We start from the raw sequence: 24062 nt of genomic DNA on the forward strand, positions 1-24062 counted from the left end.
TTTTTTAAGCCCTGAGCAGTGCCCCTTGTCACTTCATATTATGCCAACGGGCTCCACAGCCAGCTCAGCATGGATCCCTCCTGCCAGTGGTCATGTGCCTGGGCACAGTCCTAGTAAACACTGAGGACACGAATGGATCTCAACTCACACCTCTGCAGCTGTTTATTCCCAAAGGAACAGGCAGTTGGAAAAGCTGCTTCACCTTAGGGATCTTTTTGGTTGGAGGTGGGACAGGGGGAAGGCTACAAGTTCTCCCAGGTAACTTTGTAGTGTTGGAGGAGGCTGAGAATCAGTCCAAGAAAAGCTGGCGTGCATATCTGGCAGATGGGATCATGGCACATATGCTTTGCTATGCAATGCTTCTCTGTTAAGAAAATATTTTATTCTCTACAAACCAGAGAAAATCCACTTGAAACCCAAGTGAAAAATTGATGTGACTGCAGCATGAGCACGGGGCTGTAGTGTTATGGTGTTTCAGGTGGGTTAAGGGGCTGAAATAGATGTTGTCAAGCAAATTCTTATGGTCAGGCCAAGTTATTAACGTGAGAAGAGAAACGGAAATAGTTAAACTGTGCTGTTGGGTTTTCCGCCTCCTTTATCACTGTGGGTTTTTGAGCTTTCCGCTGACTTAGAAGACTGAGGGAGCGGTTTCGTGTTCCATCAAGTGAGTGATGCAACACCCGCGGATAACCGCGGCGGCGACACGCTGCCAGGGACAGGGCTTTCTGTAAATGTGACATCGTCACTCGTGGAATGCTGCAAAAGCGGATGCTGGGTGCCCGCTCCCCCCACTTTCTCTTTCTTCCTTCTTACCCCCGATTTCCCTTCCCTTTTTTCCTTCTCCCCCCTCTTTCACTTCTTCCCCCCCTTTTGCTTTCCCTCTCCCTTTTCACTTCTCCCTCCTCTTTCCCATCTTTTTCCTCCTTTCGTTTTCTCCTGACCTCTTTCTCCCTGCCTTTCCCCCCCCCGCTCCTTTCTCCTTTCCTCCGCTCCCCATAACGCAGTGACGGTGACCGCGGGCAGTGCGGGGGTCCCGGCCGTGCACAGCGGGTTCGGGGACCGGGTCCCTCCGGGTCCCCCCGCAGTCAGCCCCACAGTGTCCCCAGGTGTCGGTGTCGGTGCGGGGCATTCCCGGCGGGGCGGGGGCACCGCCCCGCTCCGCCCCGTGCGCTCAGCCGGCCCTATAAGGGCGGTGGCGGCGGCAGGGTACAGCCAGAGCCCGCTCCGGTCGGATCCGAGGCTGAGCTCTCCGTGTGTCCCAGCCCAGCCATGCCGCTGCCCCGCGTCCCCCTGCGCGCCGCGCTGCTGCTCGGCCTCCTCCTGCGAGCCGCCGCCGCCGAGTCGGTGAGTGCCGCCGGGCCCCCGCGGGACAGGGGGGAAAGGGGAGGGTCTGCCCCGGCAGCGAAGGGCGCCCGGTGCCCGGTGGGGGGGTGGTGACCGCGGGGCCCCGCTCGCTAGCAGCCCGAGAGCCGCTGCCACCGCTGCCCCGTGGGCGGGCTGCCTCCGCCAATTGCCCTTCTCCGGGGAGAGGGAAGGGTGGGCGAAGTACGGCGATAGGGCCGTTCCCGTTCTTCCTCCGGTTCCCTTGGCTCGGACGCTGCTTCCTCCGGCAGATGCCGAGGCAGCGTCGCGCCGGCCCGGCCGTGCCCGGTGCCCCGCTGTCCCCGCGGCCGTGCCCGGTGCCCCGCTGTCCCCGTGGCTGTGCCGCTGCTCACGTATCCCGCTCTGCCCTGCTCAGGGTGCTGGGCTTGCAGCAGTGCAGAGCTCCCGGCTACCTGATGGAAATGAGCCGCTCTCCATTACAGTTTTAATCTTCAACTTCTGGTCGTGAAAGTCCTGTAATTCTTTATTTTTTTTTTTCCTTGTGCGTGTGGGGTGGGTTGGATACGTTACAGTACCTGGATAGGCTTTCCAGCCTTACCTGAGTTTGGTTGTGCTGTTACCTGTTGTCTTTCTGTGTCTATCAAACCTTCCTTGCTTCCACATGGGAGTGAAAATGATGCCTTACCGTGGAGGGTTAGAAAATCTCCTAAACGTACAATGAGGTGAAGCATTTGAATGTTCTTCAAGCCGGCACATGTGGGGTCTTCTGGTGAAGCAGAGATCTGGGCATTCTGGTTTCCCTGCTGTTTGTTTGTTTTTGTGTGTGACCATCTTGCTGATAGGGCAATCAGGGCAGATTCCTCTGGTAGTGTGAAAGAGCTGCTGAGATTAAGGTAACTGCAGGAGATCAGGGATTCCCAAAGTAGATTTAATCATCCACATTGGTTTGTTTTGGGCTGATGGCTGGGTGGGCAGATGAGAATTGATAAGGCTCTGCTGCTTTCTTGTAGGGACACTGGACTGGGGGGGTTGCTGATTGTAGAGCAGGAATCTCCCACAGAGAGCATCTGTAATTGTCAGCTACTCTCTAAAACCAAGCAGCCCAAATCCACTTTACTCTAATCTGGTGTGTTTATCCCTGCCATTAAGCACGTGAATCGGTCGTTTGGGAACTGGCCCAAACTAGTAGGGCAAACCTTTGGGGCAGACAGCATCTGGAAGTTGCACTGACCATGTTTGGTATGAAATGCAACTTGGTGTCCCTGGGGACTGGACTGGTCTGCGAGCATCGGGTTTCTGCAAAGACAACAAATTTTGTACAGATGTGGTCTGTAAATACTTATATAGAACTTACGTGGAATATTTATTCGTGTCTTTTAAGCTACCTAAGATCGAGTGTACACTTGAGAAGTTACACTGGCCTACTATAAAGCCTAATCCAAACAAATTGTTTGTGTTACAGGGGAGGAGACAAGGATGACACACGGTTTGGGAGAGTTCTGCTGGCACTCCTCCCTTTTTCTTTTTTTTTTTTTTTTTTTTTAATAGCACTGCCAAAACGTGCAGGGCTGCACAGCATGTGGCTCTTGGTTTTTCTTTGCGGGCAGGGTGAAGACAGGTAGCTGTTTCTTAACAAGATGGGGATTGTATTTCTTGTGCTTATGTAAGAGCATGGATGTTGAGAGTGATTCGGTGCTTGAATATTTTCCCCAAGCCTGTACAAACAAAAGTGCCTTGGCTCTTTTCCCCCTGAGCAGCTTTCTGGTATAAATGGGATTTCTCCGTGTGAAGCAATCCTGGATGTGTAAGAGGGTGGGGAATATGACTGAAGTGCTTCAGTGTGACGTTGGAGCTCAGGCTGTGGGTGGGTGGGTTGTGTTACAACAGCCCCGCAGCTTTGTGTGAGAACATTGCCTTCTTCCCCTGGGGCCAGGGGGCTGGAGCTGATGCCTGATGTCACCAGGTGGTCCCCGGCCCTCTCCGCTTGAGTGCCTTGGAAAGCAAAGGATGCGTGGGCAGGATGCTCCCCTCTGTGCTCTGCAAGGATGGGCTTCCTGCAGAAGATGCTTGAGGGGGGATGGAGAGAAAGTCACCAATGCATCCAAGATGTGGGATCGGTAGAGTTAACAAAGGATGTGAGGTCTGCCTTGCTTGGGCTGAGTGACTGAGCTTTCCCTGTGCATTTAGCCTCCAGCAGTGCCCCTTGGTAGCACAGGGGTGACCAGGGGGTGTTCCCCCATGGTGAGGGTATTCCCTCTGCTGCAGGCTTGGGCTCAGTTTAGGCTGCAAAAGGGCCCAGAGCCCAGCAGGGCTGTAGCAGTGCTAGTGGGCTGCAGGCTTGTTGGAGTTGTCCTACTTTTGTGCCTTGAACTCTGCAGCAAAAGTGTTCATGCAGCACCACATCGTGTTTGTGTGTCCTCAGCAGTACAGAGGAGCACAAATACAGCCCAGAAGCTGCTGGCAGAGGATTGCTCAGGGAGAGGTGGGGGAGGCTTCGTGCTGTTTGTGGGCTCTGTTTGCTGGTTTAAAGCAATCATGCTCAGAGGCCTCCTGATTGGCAAAGCTGGTGTCTTGTTGATGATAGCTGTGTTTGGAAAGTAGTGCAGCATTATTAATGTTAAACCGGTTTGGCTTGTCCTGCTGCCATTGATCCCCGAGGCCTGTTCTTTCTGCTCTTTGCCCAGTTTCTCATCTGTCCCTCCCAATCAAATCAAGACATTGCTATCTGCATGTTTTACTTTATTTTACCTTTACTTGCCGTGTTCGCATTTAGAGCAAATCTCTGCTTTGCTTCAGTCTCCCTAAAACACACAGAGCAGCAAAATGACAGTGTCTGAAGCAATGTCCCTCAACCCTTAAGGGGAAGGAGCTCATGACTTCTGGAAGTCAAACCTATAGTTGTTGGGATGAAATGACTGTAATGTGTAGGAAAAAACAACTTCTATATACCTTGTACTTTCTTGACCTGCATGCACAACTCCTGGGGTGGGCTGGGACTGTGCAGGGCTGCTTGGTCCCTCCACAGCTGAGCACCTTGGATGTGGAGGTGCCCATGGGTAGGAACAGTTGCCCTGCAGCACTTGGGGCACAGTCAGGGGAACAGCACTGCTGCCCAGCTCTCATCTGTCCCAAGTGCTGCCAGCTCCCATGCTGGAGAGTGCTTTCCTGTGCTTCAGAGCTTTCCCAAACATCTTATGCAAGAGGCGAATTGGGGCTGAACTTGGTACTTCGCAGAGTTGTGATACCAGAGGCTCTTTCACCCTGCAAAGTAAAGGCTGTTAGCCAACCTGATTGCTCTCTTTCCTGCCCCTCTGGTTGCTCTCTCCTGAGGTCTCGGCACTCTGAGATCCTGCTTCCAGTCCAGCAGCAGGGAAAATGTTTTTCCTATGTGTCTTCCCCTCTTCCTTCCCTTCTAAGACTCTGTTAATGGCTGTACTATTGCCTTGAGCTGTTTGAATGGCTTGGGGAGGCCATTTGCTCTCAAATGCCTGAACTAGAGCCTAATGTGACCTTGCCATGATTTTCCTGTAGTGTCATACTGCCTTTTCAAAATGTTTGTGTCCCACTTCCTCCACAAGCTGGAAGCTCCTAACCTGACTTTCCAATTGATGATGGGGGACTGGGGCACACTGGCTTGCTGCTCAGCATGCAGGCTTCAGCACAGCTCCTACAGCTGCTTTTCCTTCCCTTTTCGCTCCTGGTGCTGGTAAATGCCCTGTTAGAAATATCCTGGTTGCTTGAATCCCCTTGACTGTAAATTACCATTGGGCTGTGTTGTATTTTGTGTGTAAGTTCTTTTTCCTCAAATGAATGTATTGATGGACTTAAGTTTAAAGCCTTTTTTTTGATTAATGATAGTATCTGTACCTGTAAGGGTGGCATGGTAGCTGTGGTTCCACAGTCTGCCATGTAAATTACTTGGGTTGACTTGTAAGATTACTTGATGAAGTTATCATGGCTCTGTGATCCCACAGAGCTCCCCAGCTATCACTTCAGCCAGACTAAACTCAGCATCCATCCTTCAAAACACTTCCTAGCTCTTGAGTTCACATTTATCCTCTTGAGCCTGCTCTTAGGTCTTGCAGCTGCATTCTCCCCCTCTGCTCAGTACATCCTGTTCCTTTATGCCCTGTAACAACAGCCGGGCTGTGCTGCTTTTGCAGCCTCAAAGGAGAAGCTGATGCAGTTGGAGCACTCCAGAACCAGGGGACAAGCCCTGCACACGCCTGACCTCGGGGCTGCTGCTGAGGAGCATGTGTGGCTGTTTGTTTGAGACTCGCTGGAATGCAAATGCTCGAGATTAAGGATTCAAATGATTTGCACTAGAATGAGACTCTTGTGATGAGACTGGGCTTGGTGGCTCTGAATAGACAGGGCAGCCTAGTTAAAGGGTTTCACTTGTAATAAGCCTCTGCTCCGAGGGGCTGTAAAAGATCCTACCCTAATGAGCAGTTAGGGCTGTGCTGCTGGGTTCGTTCAGACTTCCCTTTTTTGTATTTAAGCGTGTGCCTGAATGTTTGTGCAGTAAATGCTGCTGGTCCGAGGACCAGCTCTGCTGCCCTGACTTGCAGCAGTCATGCTCTGACTCAGGTTTCTGGCACTTGGCTTGGCATCCCAGCTCCCGGGGACACTGCTGTCACCTCTGAGTAACGGCCCTGGCCCCTTACCCAAAGCAGTGACTCAGACATCTGAGGCGGAGGTGGATCTCTTCTTCTGGGGCTAGAAAAGGGGGGACAGGCAAAACTGGTGCTGCTGCTTGGCACCCAGTCTGTGCTGCCCTTGGCACTGAGCTGTTGCCTCCTGTTTAATCTGGTTGTGGCTTTGGTGGGCAGAAAAGCTGTCGGGCTCTGCCATGTGACTGCTGCCAGCAGCTGAGTTGGTGTTGGCAAGGACAGACCAGAAAATGGCCCTGTCTTGAGGAGCTCTAACTTGCTCTGGCAGCACTGTGATTCCTTCATTTTCAGGCAGGTACTGTTGGAAACAAGACTTGCATGGGAGACAGGAAAGCAGCAGTATTATCTGAAATGACTGAAAGCATTCAAAGCAAGCTAAAGGAGGGTAAAGTCTCAAGAGGGGGTTAAATACTTAATCCTGAATCTGGAGAAAATGTCAGTGTAGGAGGGGAAAGCATGCAATACATAGCTGTGTCCCTCTCAGTTTCTGAAGGCTGGCTGACTTGAAAAGTGTGCTTCTTGTAAAAGTCTTTATTTTTGCTGGAAGTATGCACTCTTGTCAGTTTTATCCTTAAATCCTTTGAGGCTGAGACTCTGCTTGTGAAATGCCAAGAGGCTGTTAGACAAATTATTGGGATAACTCAAAAATCAAAGCAGTTAATTAAAATCTCAGGGAGACACTCCTTGGGGCAGGAAGGAGACTGGGAAGACCCATAGCACTGTTACCCAAGCAGCTGGTCTTATGTCAACCAAAACCACGGCTGCTCCTTGCTTAAACAAATCCTGTTCTGTCAGGGAAAGCAAAGCCTTCCATGGGAAGCATTTCTCTCTTGATGTTGCTCTGCCTTAGCTGTTGAAGGGAAAAAGGTATGTTCACCGTGGTTCCTCTAAAACTGTGCTGCTGTCAAACTTGAATACAAAGAGATGTGGCCTTGCCCCACTTACCTTGCTGGGAGGCTAACCCTACCTCCTGCCCTTTAGCTGCTGCCACAGTCAAACTAGAGCAATGAAAAGCAATGGTGATGTGTATTAATGACTGTGAAAGTGCTTGGACTTGCACTGAAGTGGCCTGCACAGCACAGTAGCCAGAAATGTCTGTGCAGAAGGCAGAGTGACTGAGATGAGCATGGCTGGAAGGAAGGCACCTGGTGTGCTGCTGTGCTGGCCTGGAGAGGAGTGAGACCCATAGGTGGAAGGACAGATCCTGCCTGCTCTGGTGCTAGGAGGGTGGCAGAAGCTGCTTTAGTGGACTAATACCCTGCTTTAAAAACAGAGAAGCTCCTACTCTCCTCCAAATGGAAATACAGCCCCTTACTGATGTCAGGAGCTTTTGCTTGGAAGATTCTGTTCCCCAGCGAGGTAAATATTTATTGCAATTCCTCAGTGTGCAGTGAAGCAGAGTCTGGAGCCAGGATCTTGCAGGAGACTGTTTATGTGCGGGCTGTTCTTGGCGCTAATTCCGAATTTCCTGAGGCTGAGTACGAGGAGCAGGTCCTGCGTGTCGGTTGCTCACAGACTCGCTCGTCCAGCCCGGCGTGGCTCTGCAGTGCTGGGGAGGAGTGACCAAAACAGTGCCTGGGTACCTCTGCTCTGGCTCTGTGGGTGCACAGATGTGGTCAGGGAGGGCTGGAAAACTGCTGTTGGTTGCTCACCCTCTGCTCAGGGGAAGGAACCTGACTGGGAGTTCAGAGCCCTCAGAGGGAGGAAACTGCTTCTGGAAGTGACACTTTTCCTGAAGTGCAGCTGTATTATCCCGAATAGCACGTGCCGTGTCTGCTGCTTTCTGGGCCCAAGCCAAGCCAGAAGTAGGCAAGGTCTTTGTGAAGAAACAAACCAAAAAAATCCCCACCAAGCCCCGTGCACTGAAAACCCAGCCTGTGGTGCTGCAGCTAGCCAGGAAAATCCCTGCTGTTGAAATGTTTGTTTGTATAAATGCTCGCACGGGTATGGCTGATAGCGTAGCAGCAGCACTCCGCTGTCTCGAGTGCTTTTGTGCTGATAACTTCCCCTGCTGCTGCTCTTTGCTGGCACCTCTGCCAGCAGAGCAGGGTTTGAAATAGCATAACTGTGCTGGCAGAGCTCAACAGAGCTAAGCCTAAATCTTTGGGCTACTACTTCTGATTAGATTAAAATGGCTCGTGGGAGGGAAAGCATTTGTAGGGCGCAGCGTTGGGAATCTTGACTGTACAAACAAGCTGAGATTAGCTGCATGGTGAGCTGGAGAGGAAGGGCACTCTTTGAAGTTGGGTGTCTGCCTGGCTGAGTTTTGCTAACGCTCTGCCATGGGGGAGCAGAAGGATCCCAAAAGTGCACGTCAGAGATTTCTTGCCAAGTGGAAATTCTGCTTTTGTGCGTGTTGGGGAAGCATTGGGGTGTAGCTGTATTCTAGGAAAGGGCAGTGAGGGCAGGCTTCTTCTTGGCATGCGGGGGAAGTGTGACATGCGAGATATCCCAAGTTTGAAGTGTCAGCATGAAAAGATCATCCTTGATGGAAAAGCTGTTTTGCTGGGGCATTTATATCCTTTTTTTCTTCCACAGACAAGGATGCAATAGAAACATTTATTATAGACTAGGGCAACTCAGAGTGAGTTGTGAGCTGGAAAAACTGAATTCCTTCTTTTAAGCTTTGAACAGAATTTTTCCAGCTTCTGAGCTCAGCTCTGGACAGTGAAGCATATGAACAGCTTATGATTAGGTTTGTAAATACCATAAAAAAATATAATCTCTTTATGAACTAGGTGTGTATCATGGCCTGTGACCGGGAGAACCCTTCAGGGGCGTGAAATGTCTGTCACAGTTGTTTTCCTCTTGAGTCACATGAGAGCTCCTGCTTTTTTCCTCCAAGCTTTCTTCATTTGCTTCAGGGCAAGTGATGGACACATAGCCAAACTTTCTTCTTCCTCCAAGCTTTCTTCATTGGCTTCAGGGCAAGTGGTGGACACATAGCCACTCCTTCTTCCAAGCTTTCTTCATTGGTTTCAGGGCAAGTGATGGACACATAGCCATCTGCAACTGTCTTCTGAGCTTTATCTCCCTGAGCTGGAGTGGGGAGCAGTCCTCTCCTTCCCACTTGGTCTCTGGAGCTGGGAATTGAGTGTTTAGAGCAGTTATTTTGCCACCATTGCAGTAAACATATCCCAGCATGTGCCTGTCTGGCAAAGGACTAGATCTTTATGGCTTTGCTCTTGGCTGATAATCAGGCAAAAGCAGTTAAACAAGAGTTCATTCCTTTTTAATCTCTGTCCTGCTGCTCCTGCAGCGTGGCCGTGCATGGTGCGGGCTGGAGGGAACAGGCTGTGTGTGAGCAAGAGCACAGCAGCTCAAAGGTAGCTGAGGTTTGACTTTGTGAGTGCAAGGAAGCCTATTTTGAGCAGGCAGGGCCTGGGAGGGTTCATCCCTGCTGCAGGGGACAGCGAGTGGCTCTGAGAGCCCGGGATTACTGTCACTGTCACGGGGATTATGGCTCAGCTGCCACATGAGCCCCCGAGAGCTGCTTGTGGCCACAAGGCTTAAAGAATCACCCAGGGACTGGGCCAGGCTGGGGCTGGGATGGGGCTGGATGTGCCTTCTGCACGTGGGCTGTGGGGGGTGAGCACCCTGGGAGATGCAGCCTGCTTGTACAGGCACTGAGCTCACCTGCAACAAGGGATGCTCTAACCAGCTGAGCAGTTCCCCAGCCTGCCTGGTGCTTCTGCTGTCTTATTAAGCAAAACCTTTTTTTTTTTGCTACTGAGAACAATTTTTAAGAAATTCTTTTCCCCTCTTTGGTGAGAGGCACAGACTGTGCAGTAGGTGCTGTGGGTGCTGGGGCTGCCTGCGAGCCCTGGGCTGTACTCCACTCTGATTTCACCTTTCCTCATGGGTTTACCTGTCATGGATTTACCTTTCTGGGTCACTGTGGTGGGGGTGCTGGGCAGTGGCTGTCAGGGGAGATAGGTAAGGCTGGCTGTGGCCCTGGTCTAGGACTGCCTGGGAAGTGTGGAGCAAAGGTGGTGTTTAACTATGTCTGGAAGCCTCAGGTGATCCTGTCATGCAACTAAATGCAAACATATGCCTGGATGGGAACTGTTTAACTTTTGTCCCTTGGCACAAAGGCCAGTGCAGGCTGTGTGTGCTGCAAGTTATGTGGGACAGACTGACCAGGAATGGGTGGTAAAATGGTACCTCCAGGCATGGTCACAAGGAGCTGGCACAAGTGGATTTTTTTATTATTTTTCTGTGGCTGGTGTGTTAAGGGAGTTAGGTGTGACTTCAGTTGAAATGTTCATATTTGCTTTGCTCTCAGGACTAAAATGACTTCTGTGTGTTTATTTTCTTCTCCCTGGAGAAGAAAAGCTGAAGCATGGAGTGAGGGAAGGGAGTGAAGGGTATTTTGTGGGGTAATACAGACCCTTCCCTTACTTGTCTGGAAGGAACTGCCTCTGCTGGAATCTCATGGCACTTCTAATAAGGTTTTTTAATGCTTATTGCTGGGAAGATAGTCTTTGCCTGTTGTCTCTGCACTCCTCCCTCCTGTGGAGATCAGCTCTGTTTGGCTGTTTCACACCGATTTGAGCTGCCCTGTTTCCAGTGCTGTGTGGCTCCTCTGCTCTTGGGGGAGCAGATATTGGTGCATCAAGGGGGTGAGCTCACTCCTAACCCCTGCTCTTTCACATGCTTGGTGTGATCTTTAAAACCTTCCTGGTCTGTGGGCTCCTGCAAGAGCTGGGTGGAAGTGAACTGTATGGAAATCCCCTCTCTTGGGCTCTGTGGTTTACAGAGCTCTGCATCCTTGCAGCTGCTCGTGTTGTTCAGGAGCCCTTCCTGGTTATGCTGATAGCTGTGTGTTGTGCTGGTGGGAGGTGACATCTGTCTGTGACAGCACAGGGGCTGGGGAGATATTCTGTCTATTGCTGCAGTGAAATGAGGTGATCTGTACCCTGACCCTGAGTGCAGAGCCTGAGAAGCCCTGGGAACAGCTTACACCTACCTGTCCCTGTGGGCCATGCAGGGTTAACAGGTCTGTGCCTCTGCCCTCTTCTGCCACCCCCCAGGCTGGCCCAGCTCCATGTGCCTTTGTCTGGGGAAGGTTGACTTTCACCTTGTTCCTGTTTACTCCCAGGTTTATGTACACAGTGCTGGGAAGGGAGGCCAGGAGCAAGCGCTGGGTCTCCATGCCAAAATTATAAACTTGATAAAGGGCTCTGTACTCTGAATGCCCCAGTCCCTGCAGGTCTGACTCCCTTTGCAGCTTGCTGGCTGTGACCCTTCAAAGGAGCTTTTAATGAACTCTGGGTTTGATCAGAGGTAAAGGACAGCTGTAAAAGCCAGTTCCGTGTTTGGAAAAACTTTGTCTCTGCCCCAAAACACCATTTGGGTTTTTTTGAAAGGGTTTGCAAATGCTGTGGTGAGGCCATGTAGGCTGGGGCAGGGTTTGCCTGGGTTTGTTATTTCCCAGAACTTGCCAGTGGCTGGGGAAATTCACACATTGCACAGAAACTTCGCTTGCTGCCTCAGTAAACAGCTGATCTTGCTTTGAGAAGAGGTGAGTGGTGCTCTGGGGCTCTAAGGGAAAACCCCAGGAGCACGAAATGGAGTGGGATGGGCTAGGGATGGAGCACAGCAGGGCTGCCTGGGGTCCCAGGGGTGCTGTTCCTGTGTTTCCACTGTGCCAAGAGTGTCTGGCCTCATCCAGTAGTGCAGCCTGTCTCAAAACATAGGGCCTCTGTGCCCAGCTTTTCCAGGAATGGCACTCACAGTTCACGTGCCTGACGTGCTGGATGTCTGGCAGGGAATAAACTCTTATTTATTTATTTATTTTTGCCACTGGCAGGCAGGAAAAGCTTCTGCTGTTTAATCTCCCTTCGTGCTTACTGGGGATAAAGCTGCTTAACATGAGGAAGAAATCCTTGAACTGGACTCCTGCAGGAAAGGTTGATTCTTGTGCAGACCCTTCCTAGAGAGGAGCACGTTAATTGTAGGAGTCCAGTTGAGCTGCCAGGCTGAGGTTGGGCTGTGCAGGAGCCCAGGCTCTCCCACCAGCCCCTGGCCTGGCTCCAGGGCAGGACAGCAGGTGGTGGAAGGCAGGCTCAGAGCAGGGCTCCAGCTGGCAGCTGCAGAAGGTGTTAAGCTGGATGTGGCCAGGGATGACTTGGCAAGGGCTGACCATCCTCTTGTGGTCATCTCAGAGCTTTTCCCTCCTGGCCACAGCCTGCAAGCCAGAGGAAGTACAGGCAGCTTCCGTGGTGCCTCTGCACCAGGCAGCAGAGCTGCAGGGAGGACTGTGTGCTCTTGGAAAGGGATTCACTTTTTTAAACAGCACTCCTGAGAGCTCTTTATGTGGCACTTGGGAAGCCCCAGAGCTGTGAAGGTGCCTGTCTGTGTGCCCTCTCACAGGTGTGTATGTGAGGAATGTGCCTGCCCCAGACCTGCCCTGTGAGCCCTGCACTCCAGTGTTAACTCTTCCCAGCCTGCCATGGCCCAGCTCCCAGGCAGGGCTGCTTCCTAGAAGGACATGCCTTTAAACCTGGGGAGTAATTATGGAGGTGCCCAGCAGCCCTTGGACTTCCCTGTTGGGTGAACCTGTCGTGTGAGGCCACTGCCCTCAAGAAAAGTTTCCTGTATGGTTTGAGGAGTTCTTGTGGCCTCCAGGAACTTCCCCATCCTTGCTCAAGAGGATGATGAGGAATGAGCTCAGGGAACGCTCCCATTTAATCTTATTTATGCTTGTGAGTCAGTAATTTCCTTGCTATGTGCCCTGCTGGTAAACACTGTCTGTCATGATGATTTAAATAGGGTTTTTTGATAGCCAGCCCTCAGCGTGCACTAATCACTGTGGCTGTGTGCCACCACTCAGCTCCTGGCTGGGCTGATCTGATAAGGCCAGTGGGCTGTCCAGCCACCCCAGGGCTTAAACCTGGGTTTTCTGGAGCTGCCCTTGCTTGGACATTACTGGTTGTGACTCATGGTGAAGTACAGGGTGAGCTGGCACTGGGGTGTGGCTCTGCACAGTGCTTGCCAACACCAATCCGTGCCTGGTGCAGGGCTTCTTGGATCTGCAGCAAACGTGCTCCCCAGCCCCAGGAGCTGGGTTCTTCCTGCCCCTCCATGAAGTGGCCAGAAGCTGCCCTGGGAACAGCTACTGCCTGCTGGCAAGCAGTTTCCATTGCAGGGCTGGCTGTGGCTGGGTTTCACATATCTTGAAATGAATTTGCCTTGGAGCAAGTGATCAGTAACATTAGGAATGCCTGATTCCAGGCTGGGAGAGGATTCCTTCCAAGCTGACTTTCCTCCCAGCCCCCTTCCCAGCATCTAGTGCCAGGCTTGGCATAGCAGAGAGAGGGGTCTGGGAGGAGAACTGGCCTCAGCACTTCATGCCCTCTGGGCTGTTCATCTGCTTATCCTGTAGTGGGGTTGCTGGGGAAACCAAAAATGCCTCAATAAGCAAGGAAAAGCACATCCAGTGCTGCTGCTCCTGGTGCAAACTGAGAACATTGTGTGCTTGTTTGTGGCCAACCCTGTGTGCCAGTGGGCAGGGGAATGGGGCTGGGGCTGTGGGCAGAGGAAGCTGACACATGGCTTGTGGCTGATTGTTTGCCTTGGTGAGAGATCAATAGCAGATGTAATTCATCACCTCTGCGCTGTGGGATGGGCCACACCTGGCCAGGTGAGCAGGGGGGTGATCCCAGCTGCTCAGGGCTCCGTGGTGCTGCCATCCAGCTCTAAGTGTCCCCACCAGCCTCTGACCCTCCTCACCCAAGATAGGCTGTAGCCTGGAAATCTGGTATTGAGAAAAACCCTCAGATGTGCAGGACTGTGGAATGCTCTTCTGGCTAGACAAAACCTTTGTCAAGACTTCCCAAGTTGTCCTGTGAGGACAGCTCAGAAGAATGTTGTCAGCTTAGCCCCCAGCTAAGGGACCTGTCCATCTGCATTGTGCCTCTTGCCTGGGGGAAGGGGCTGAGCCCCCTCCGTGGTGATGATTTCATGGCTCTGGAAGCATCTGGAGTCTGTGGGGTGGTGTTGAGCAACCCCAAAGCTCATACCTGTGGTACCCTCACTGGCCTGGCCCCAGGGCTGTGGGGTGAGGAGAAATCGTTCTGGGGAGTTGCATAACTTTGGTGAGGGCAGGAGATGTGGGCTGTGGCTCCTAGAAGGTCCAAGTGCAAATGAGCTCTGGTGTGCAGATTGCCATTGTGGGCAAACAGCTGATATCTGGGAGGCTCTCCAGCTTTCCTGCTGGAACTGCACTCCTTGGGCCTTTGGATCCTGGAGATATTTTATGGGTTTGTTTGTTTACATGCTTTTAAAGAAGGTGATGCAGGGGAAGCTCTTCCTTCAGGCAAGTCATTATTGATAGCAGTGCTCTTGAACTCAGCCTGTGTTCACTGCAGTTCAGACCAGCTTTTAACCCTTGGGTGATAAAATAGGCTTGTTCTCAGTATAAACAGTGAGGAATTGCTTTGGTGCTATGCAAAAAACTGCCCTACACCCATCAGGCTTTTTTCCTGGGAATTACAAGTCCTTCCAAACTCTCCCTTATCACAAGCTGAAGGTGCTGCTTTTCAAAATGCTTTGCCACAAACTCCTGACCAAGATCCTGTTGTGATATTTTCACCCTGTGTGTTTGGGTGAACCTCTACAATCTGTAGCCCTCAGGAAATTCCCCTCCCAGCCTGGCTCTCACTTCTGTTCTGAGAAAGTCTAGGGAAATTCAGCTGATAAAGGTAATGCTTCTGGTGGAGAGGAAATTCAGCATTTAATGTTTTTCTGGTGGAATGTTCAGGCTCTGAACCTTCTGTGAAATGCTTCTGGAGTGTTGTTTCATATTTAACATGTCTCCACCTCCATTTACAGGTGAGGGAAACTGAAACCATGGATGCTGGATGGCTGGACTACCCTGCCTCTGGGGACCTGCCAGATGATGAAGACATTGGTGAATTCAGGCCTCACTTAACCTCTGATGGGTTAGATATAGATGAGACATCTGGGTCAGGAGGTAAGTGGGGAAGTGGATCTCTCTCAGCAGCTGCTGTGAAATTTCTTTCAGCACCAGCCCTTGAGTGATGGGCTAAATCACAACCAGAGCTCCAGAGGAACCACAGTGTCAGGTGGAGATGAAAACTGTGACTCTAGTCACTCAGATGAGAACAGTGAAAGTACTGGTGCTGTGATGTTGAATCACTCAGGGAAGACAGATGGAGGCCAGCCAAGCTTGTCTTGCTGCAAATGAAAAAGCCTTGTGCTGGCTGGATCTTTTTTCTGTTGAACTCCAAAGAACTGCTGAGAAACTTTAAAAAAAATAATCTATTGTTGAGGCAGTGTTAAAAGGCTTAAAGTTAATGTCTCAGTTGAGGCCAAACAAGGTAAAGGACTAACTGGTGTTCAAGTGAACTCTCTGTGACATGCAAAGCTCCCTGCCCAAACCAGTTTCTGTAGCTGTGTCCCTTTATGTGAACATTTGTTCTCTAAAAGCAAAAGAACAAATGCTGCAATCGGTGCCTGACGTGTCTGGGCAGATCTGGAGGTTGGTGAAGGATCCTTTAGGGGTGGGTGGTGGGAGCTGTGCCCTCCATTGGCATTACCTGAGAAGCTGTGGCAGACCTGCTCTGCAGGGCCAATGGGTCCAGCTGAAGATCCCTCCCAGTGGAGAGGTGCTGGTTTTAAGATTACATCTCCTGGTGTTGTGCAATCCAAGTTATTCAGTGATAAATAGTGCTAGTAGATAAGGGGGAATTGTAGAGGACAAGAGTCCTAGTATGTGCAGCTGCTGGTATTGCAGAAGTGTCTGAATCCTGTAAAACAGCATGGAATGAGGCAAAATCTTGAGAGCCCTTTATATATATTTTTTTTTTTGTCCCTTCTGCAGACTACCCAGACTCTGAAGATGGCTTGTATCTGACCACCATGGATACCCCTGTGGTAGGTATTTAAGCAGCATGTAGCTCCTCTGGCCTGTCTGTGAAACTTTCTGAACACCCTCCTGCCCTGCAGGACGTGGCATCAAGACAAATCCACCTTCATGAGCAGGCACAGAGTATTTGTAATGCACTGAGCAAACTTTCTATGCCCTGCACACCCTCCTGCTTTCAGCTGTGGGTAGGCTGGGTGCTGCTTGCTGATGGGTGTGGTTTGTCTGTGTTCTGTAGATATCTGACAACCAAATCCCTGGAGATACTGGGAGAAAGATAGAAGGTGAGAAGAAAAACACAATGGTGGACAATGAAATCATTCCAGACAAAGCTGTAGCTGTGGAAGAGAACCTGTCCAACAAGATCTCCATGGCAAGCACAGCCAACAGCAGCATCTTTGAGCGAACAGAAGTCCTTACAGGTAATACTCCACCTTGAACTGGTAAATCATTAATACTGAAAATCAGAATGGCTTCTGTTGTTCCCTGTTTCTCTGGGGAGCAGCTCCCTGCTGACAGGGGAATGAGTTGCTTTACCTCTGTGGCTGCCTGTGGCAGGGTGGCTTCTGCCTCCCAGTCCTTATCAGCAGAGCCTGCTGCTGTCTTTGCTGGGATAAACAGCTTGGTTTTGAGCCTGCCAGCTGGCTGTTGGTTTGACTCATGTGGCAGCTGCTCTGCACCCAGATACTGCCCCAACAAGAGGTGTCTCTGGCCATAGAGCAGTGACATCATAGAGTTTCATATCAAACACAGGCATTTTCCTTCCAGCCTCTGCCCAAGTTCTGCCTTTTCTGAGCTTTGCCAGGAGCCAAGCAGCCCCTCTAAGGGATTCCAACCTGTGGTCAGCAGTAGGAATCTGTGTACCAATGTCCAGAGCAAAACCAAGTGACTGCCTTCCTCTCAATATGTGGGAGAGGTGTGTCCCCAGCATATTGCTGTTTCAAGCACTTGGTCTGATGGCCCAAGTGTAAACCCAAGTCCTTTGTGCTGACCTGCAGCCATCCTCCCAGTCAGAGAAGAGATTGGAAGAGTGGATTGCAAAACCATTTAGCAAAGAAGCTGATTTGGTGCAATAGGTGTCACAACAAGGAATAAACTTCAGTGAAGTCTTGTGGCCATGCTTGGTGTGAGGAGAGAGGAAATCTTAGTGGTTTTTGCAGGTTGTGGGTTTTGATTGTTGGGGTTTTCTGATTTTTTTTTTTTTTTTTTGAGGGAAGTGGTGTTGGTAATTGGATGTTGATAAATTGAAATACAGAGTCCCCAGGGTGTGCTCACGCAGGTTAACAAAGCATTCAGATTGGAGCTGTACAACTTTCCCTGTGGGTTGTGGTGGGGCTTTTTTGGGTGGGTTTTTTTTTTTTGTTCTCTCTCTATACAGGGAGAACATCTTTTGTCAACATTTCTTTTTTGGACTAAACTCGAAGATTAGCTCAAACTGGTTAATGTGGAACATGTGATTATTCTGTGGTTGGACTGGGAGCAATCCTGCCTTTCCCAGTAACATCTGCTGTTGCTGACAGTGCCAGCACATGCAGTGACAGGCACATGGACATGACTCTGGGGGCTGCTGCTCTTGAAGCAGTGGTGGTTTGGAGTTGTCCCAGGCTCATTCCAGTCTCTTTCCTCCCCAGCTCTCATCGCAGGAGGAGCAGTGGGTCTCCTGTTTGCCATCTTCCTGATCCTGCTCTTGATCTATCGCATGAAGAAAAAGGACGAGGGCAGCTACGACCTGGGCAAGAAACCCATCTACAAGAAAGCCCCCACAAATGAGTTCTATGCCTAAAGCTCAGCAGCACCTTGTGCCCATCAAGGGACGAGCAGACTGTACTGAAACACTGTGCCCTCAGATGAGATGTGCTGAACAAATGCTTTTTTTATTTTTTGGATTGAATTTCAAAGTGACTTTGAGAAAAAACAAACTTCCTTCGTGACCCTTCCCATCCCACTCAGCTAACAAGGGCCCAATGAAATACAAAGAGTCTGAAAAAAAAACCTCAGTGTATTTTTTTTCCTAAGTTAGTGTAAAAAGAATAAAGATGCCAAATTTTCTGCTTGGTTTTATAGAGGGTGTATAAACACAAACCAGACTGTATGGAAGCAAACACCATGTGTTTGCATCCAGTGTGCTGTGCTGGGATTGGCTGCTTCTATAGAAGATGGCTTTTTTTTTTTATATATAAATCTTGCTACTAGATGTCTTGCAGCAGGCTGTCGATGTGAAGCATTTTTGTGGAGAACTATTTATGAATCTCTTACACTACAGATAATGTTGCCTTATCAGGGAGTAAAAGGCCCACAAGGGCTCAATATCCCTGAATGCCATAAAGGGCCTATGGGAATGTCTTCCCCAGGAGATTTCTGTCTCTTCCTGTTGGCCCCCTGCAAGGGTCATTAGTCCTTGAAATCAGGACAGCCAGTTGTGTTTGGCTATGGCAACACCCTTTCCTTGCCTTCAGTCTCTTACCTTTTTTTAAGGATTGCTTGTAGGATTTTTTTATAACAAAAAAATTTTAAAGAAAATAGCCTAATGTTTATATAAAAGTTTGTAGAAATTGTTTTGAAATAATAAAAAAATCTACTTTTTTAATTTCCTCAGATTTATTTTTTCAATCCCTTTGTGTTTCCTTGGCCGGGCATTTCTCTAGAGATGCTGTTTTATATGATTCCTATTCTGAACTGAAGCAGAGTTAGCTACAGAGTGTTACAGCTTTCTTCTAGTTCTACAGCAGCTACTATAGAGGGTAAAGATATTTATGGTTTTCTCATAGCTTTTCTAGGATTTTTTAAAATAGAATTATTTATAGTTTCTGAAATGGCTGCTTTCTCATTTGGTAACTTTTATCCTTTTTATGTAAAACACTAATATAATTATGAGTCTCTGTGAAAACTATTTAAGCTTTATTCTGTGAATTTCAATTACAAATTCAAGGCAATAACTTCTGTATGCAAAGTTGGATGCATAAATATGATTGAAGTAGGGAAAAGACAGGAGTAATTCTAGGCTGTAATATATTACAATCAGTCCTACAGAGCTATATATTATATATTTTACTGAGATATATACAGATGAGAATGAAAAGGCTGGAGTTAATTCTTCAGCAGCCTTATGGTGTGGTGTGTAAGAGGCTTTTGATCTTGTTTGTGCTGCTGTTTGTCCAGTGTCTTGTGTAGAGCACCAGGGGCTTGTGCTTGGGAAGGAGCCCGGGGGCTCCATGGCTGTGTCCAGCTTCTGGGAGCAGCTGTGGCCAGGATGTGCTGGGCTGGATCCCCAGAGTCAGAGCAGAGATCCCCACCTCGAGCTGCCCTTGTTGGAAGTTTCAGGGTGGAGGTGACACCTCTCTGTTCCCGGTGGTGCTGTGCCAAGCCCTGCCTCAGGGAAGGCTGGATCTGAGCTCTGCCTGGGTGGCATCTCCCACCGGGAAGCTTTCCTTGGGGCAGGCTCTGAACTCCCCTGCTCTGATCTTTCTATATCCCCTGTACATGGCTCCTACCTCCATTGGGGGTGGGAGCAGCCCCCAGTCTCCCAGAGCAAAGGGTGATGTGTGTCTGGTGCCAGGAAGGTGGTACAGAACCATGAGCAATCTGGGTCCTCCTGCATCTCCGAGTCTGATGGGGTGTGAGACAAAAATCTGTGTGTGGGTCCCCAAACTGAGCTCCTGAGCAGGCAGCACTAAAGCAGGCAGTTGGAAAGGCTGGTTGGAAATCTGCATGGCTCCTGAAGCCTTCCTGAGGCTTTGCTGTAGGCTTGAGGCCAAGTCCAGAGAGGAGATAGAAAAACAACCGTCCACTTGTTGGGCTGAGGCATGGGGGCAGAGGAGAGATCCTCCTCTGGGTGACTCAGTCCCAGTACCAGTGTGTTTGGGAAACTGGGGGCCCTGGGAGGCTCTCAAAGCTGCACAGAGTTCACAGGAGACTGGAAAGGAGGAGAGGGAGGGCTGTACTGCCTGTGGACAGCACTGCCAGGCAGGCAGGAGCTGTGGCTGCTTCTCGGGATATTCAGATTCTCTTGTGTAATTGCTCTTGGGGATTTTCCACTGTTACTGGTTTTGTTGTTTTTTTTGGTTTTTGTTTGTTTTTTTCCTCAAATAAATGGTACTTTCTAAAACTGGCTTTTTGGACTGTTTCTGATCTGAAATTACTTTTGGGAGCTGGATAACTGGGAGCCAATGTTTGTGTAACTACTTGGTTACCGAAGGGAGAGGCAGGCTGGGACCTGGTGCAGTGGCCTGCAGCTCAAAGGGGCTTTGTCAGCAGCTCCTGAGCTGCCTCCAGTGCCTCACCCATGTGTGATTCCCAGAGGATCAGCAGCCCTGGGTCTCTGGAGCTGCTCAGCTCCTCCAGACGAGTAAGCAGACACAGCACAGTGCCATGGGCTGAGTGTCCTGCTCGTGATCAGTTTTGTGATGGCACTTTGAGAGCGCTGTCCCCTTGTGAGCAGGAGGAGCAGAGGGAGGTAGAAAGCACATCCCCTGTGCTTGTCCCCTCAAATGAAAGCAGTGCACTGGGTATTTTGCTTAATCAAGTTTCAAGCCAACCCTGTTTAACCAATGCAGGCCTTCCAATGGGTGCAGAGCTGATAGCTGCTCTGGGAGCAAGTCCACAGTGGCTTCATGCTGTTTGGGATTAAGCAGCTGCACTTTGAGGCAAGCTCTGGAGGAAGCTGCTGTTTGTCCAAGCCCCTCTGCTCTGTCAGCTTGGTGCTCTCAGTGGCCAGGACTCACCTCTCTCCCCAGGCAGGTGGGAGAGCAGGGGCTGTTCACTGGGAGCAGTGCTGAGGCTCCTTGCAAGTGCTGTATTTAAATGGATTATCATTCTGGAGAAAATCTAATTCCCTTCTCCCTGGTGGGAATTCCTGCTCCAGGTGCTTTGGATTAGCACGGACAGAGGAAACAAACTGGGACTAGCCCACAGGCTCCCTCGGGGTGAGGGAGTAGCACGTGTTCTTTGCTCCTTGTTGCCTACTCTGTGCCAGGTGTGCTCTCACAGGTCCTCTGAGAGTCTCCTGCAGTGCTAAGAAAAGCAGAGCCCTGTGCTCCCAGGGCCCTCCTGTGCCCGTGGGAGCTGCTGTTTGTCAGCACATCGCTGACGTACCCCTGCCACCTCCGTGTTCTCGTGGCTCTGACAGCTTCTTGGAAGTGCTGCTTGGAACAACCTATGCTTGTCACTTTTTTTGGTTTTTTTTGCTTTTCCCTTTCTTTCTCTCCTGGGCTTCGTCTCTTGGTTGCAAGAATGCTGTGTACTTTCCAAAACTGCCCTCACTCAGCGTAGAAGTGCCTTGTTTTTGCAAAGCAATCTAGACGGGTAGCCTGCAAATCCCCAGAGCACAAGCCTGGCTGCCTGCCTGTCCTTGCAGAGCCCCAGTTCCTGAGATGGATTTGTCACCATTCCTTCCATCTGCCTTTCTGCCCTTCTAGCTAGCCTGCCTGTACCTGGTTGTGTGCTGAGAGGCACCAATACCATGAGAATTCCTGGTATTCTCCTCTGACCTCACAGATGGCACTTTTTTTCTTCGTGCTGCTCTGGTTTTAAAACCAAAAGACTGAAGATCTGCTTTATCTGGCTTGAAAATAGCTGGAACCCTCCCAGGTACTGTTGTGGTCAAGCAGCCAGGGAAGGTCTGTCATTCCCAAATGCTCCCTGAATGAAGGACAAGGAGGAGCTGGTAAATTAGGTGTAACCTTGCTGACCCCCTTTGCTTTATATCTTCCAGGGGGTTTTGAGGTGATGTTTGGGTCCCTTGTTTCGCAGTGTGAGCTGAGGCACTGGGCTGAGTGCCAGAGGTGCCAAAATGGCTCACAGCAGTGATGTGCTGGTGACACCTTTAACCTGCGGAGTCTGGGAGGGCACAATTCCTGCACCCTGGAGATGTGTTTGCCATGAGCATCCCATGAGCCTCCCCCAGCCCCCTGGCACTGAGTCAGGTGCACAGCTGGGCTCCCTGTGGCTGCAGGCAGGGTCTGGGTGAGCCCAGGGGATGGAGTCCTGGGTACAGCCCTGCTCTGCCCGCTGGGGCTGGAGTGGGGCATCACTGGGCTCCCAGCAAGCTGGATAAGCTGGGACTGTGTGGGAGGTAACAGAGCAGGGTGTCCTTAGGGCTGAGGTCTGCCAGGTGAGAACCTTCCTTCCTCTGGTATCACTGGGTGCAGGTGAGCTTTTGCTGTAGAATGTTCTGATACCTGGGGCTAAAACCTGTCAGTTCCTCCTCCCCTGTTCTCTGTCCCATCTTGCTTGGTGCCAGTCCCGGTACAGGTGGTGATGCCCAAAGTTCTGGACTCCTTGGGGGGGGGGGTCCAGTTCCCCCCCCGTTATCCCGGCTCCCCACGTTACCCCAGTTCCCCCCATTATCCCAGTCCCCCATTATCCCGGTCCCACCGTTATTCCCATTACTCATACGTTATCCCCAGTACAGTTATCCCGGCTCATCCCGTTATCCCGGTTCCCCCCGTTATCCCCTCTCCGCCCGTTATCCCTGTTCCCCCCCGTTATCCCGCTCCCCCCTTTATCCCAGTTCCCCCCGTTATCCCAATTTCCCCCGTTATCCCGGTTCCCCCCCGTTATCCCAGTTCGCCCCGTTATCCCAATTTCCCCCGTTATCCCGGTTCCCCCCCGTTATCCCGGTTCCCTCCCCGCCCGTCCCGCTCCCCGCGTGTCTGCTGCCGCCTCCTGGGCACGCCCGGTACTGCAGGGCCCCGCTGCCCCCGGCTCTGCCCCGCTTCCCGCTGGCTCTCACCGCCCTGGGCACCTTTAGGGGGCTTCCCGCTGGCTCCCACCGCCCTGGGCACCTTTAGGGGGCTTCCCGCTGGCTCCCACCGCCCAGGGCACCTTTAGGGGGCTTCCCGCTGGCTCCCACCGCCAAGGGGATCTTTAGGGGCCGTCCCTGCTGGTTACAGGCTGCCCGACCTGCCCCGCCGCGGGTGGGAATTCTGCGATCTCAGTAATGGTAGTGAATCCTGCTGGATGCGGAGTTTGTCTTTTTTCCTTTTCTTTTTTTTGCTTTCCACTCTTCTTCCCCCCCTTTTTTTCCCTCCCCCTGCCTTCCCCCCTTCTCTGTTCCGCCCGTGGGGTTGGCCATGGGCAGGGACCCATGGATGTCCCCATGATGTCTCCATGGCTCTGGGAAGGTCCGGGGTGCCGGGGGTGTCCCCTGTGCCAAAGGCACCGCCTGACCTGCGGGTCCTGCCCTTGCTGCCACAGAGTCGCCCTGCCAGCCCTGGGCAGGGCGGTGGCTTGGGGCATTTTGCCCAGTATTGGAGGGAAAATACCTGGTTTTTACTCCCAGGCTGGTTATTTTGGGGAAGCGGGGGTGCAGGAGGTGGTCTGGCTGCTCGAGGCACATGGAGGGGAACAATGGAGCCACTGTGCAGCCGAACGGCCCGGCTCCGTCAGAAAGGTCCAGAGAGGGGTTTTCAGCACGTTCCTATTCCGCTGCTCAGGTATAATTACACGGGGGAACAAAGAGCCCTTCAAACCCACCCGCTCCCCAGCACAGCTCGGGGCTGTGGGCACACACACGTGTCAGTGCTCAGTGCGAGGGGACTGTGACCGTGCACACCCACAAAAACAGCCCAGCGGGGCTGGTGACACTGGGCAGGGCTTGGGAACAAACCCCTGGGGGCATCCCCAGCTTCCTTGGGAGCCACAGCTGCAGTGGGGAGGCTCCTCTCCCAGAGCCACACTCCTGGTGAGCACCCCAAGACAGGAAGCAAAGAGCAAATTTCACCCTGCCTCTTGGCACCCACCCTCCTCTTGCTATTCGTTTATGAAGTGCCTTTCCCTCTGCCTCTGGCCAAATCTGCTGCAGAGGTGAGGGGCACCAGTGGGACAGCTGGGGCTTCACCCCTAAGCTGTCCCAGCCCAAAGCAGCCAGGGCAGGAGGCTTGATTTAGTAGGATATGGGGCAGGGGGTTCTTGCAGGCAGCACCCCCACGCAGCTGGGTGCCAGTGTGCTCCATGCTTGGTACTGCACGGTCCTGCCTGCTCCTCACAGTGCTCTGGGCAAAGCTCCTGCCAAGCCCCACAGCCTCAGGGCTGTGCATGAGCACCCAGGGGTGCTGCTCAGCTCGTCCATTGGCATCTCTGCTGATGCCTAATCCCCCCTGGCCTCACAGGGAGGGAGCTGTGTGCAGTCCTTTCCTTCTCACTGCTGATCTGTCACTGCCTGCCTGGTCTGCACCCTA

At 51.4% G+C, this 24062-nt stretch overlaps 1 protein-coding gene across 1 annotated transcript; it reads left to right on the forward strand.

The window, feature by feature from the left end:
• Positions 1–1178: 1178 nt before the first annotated feature.
• Positions 1179–19995, forward strand: SDC4 (syndecan 4). The gene is made up of 5 exons (XM_030232644.2): positions 1179–1344; positions 14832–14973; positions 15844–15896; positions 16124–16307; positions 17517–19995. The coding sequence occupies exons 1-5, from the start codon at positions 1270–1272 to the stop codon at positions 17666–17668; spliced, it is 606 nt and encodes a 201-aa protein (XP_030088504.1). The 5' UTR covers positions 1179–1269; the 3' UTR covers positions 17669–19995.
• Positions 19996–24062: the final 4067 nt, after the last annotated feature.

Source organism: Serinus canaria, chromosome 20 (genome assembly GCF_022539315.1).
Source record: "Serinus canaria isolate serCan28SL12 chromosome 20, serCan2020, whole genome shotgun sequence".
NCBI lineage: Eukaryota > Metazoa > Chordata > Aves > Passeriformes > Fringillidae > Serinus > Serinus canaria.

Coding starts and splice junctions, on each gene's coding strand:
- SDC4 (XM_030232644.2), top strand. CDS start 1,270: ATGCCGCTGCCCCGCGTCCCCCTGCGCGCCGCGCTGCTGCTCGGCCTC. Junction 15,897..16,123: donor CCACCATGGATACCCCTGTG/GTAGGTATTTAA, acceptor TGTGTTCTGTAG/ATATCTGACAACCAAATCCC. Junction 16,308..17,516: donor GCGAACAGAAGTCCTTACAG/GTAATACTCCAC, acceptor TTTCCTCCCCAG/CTCTCATCGCAGGAGGAGCA.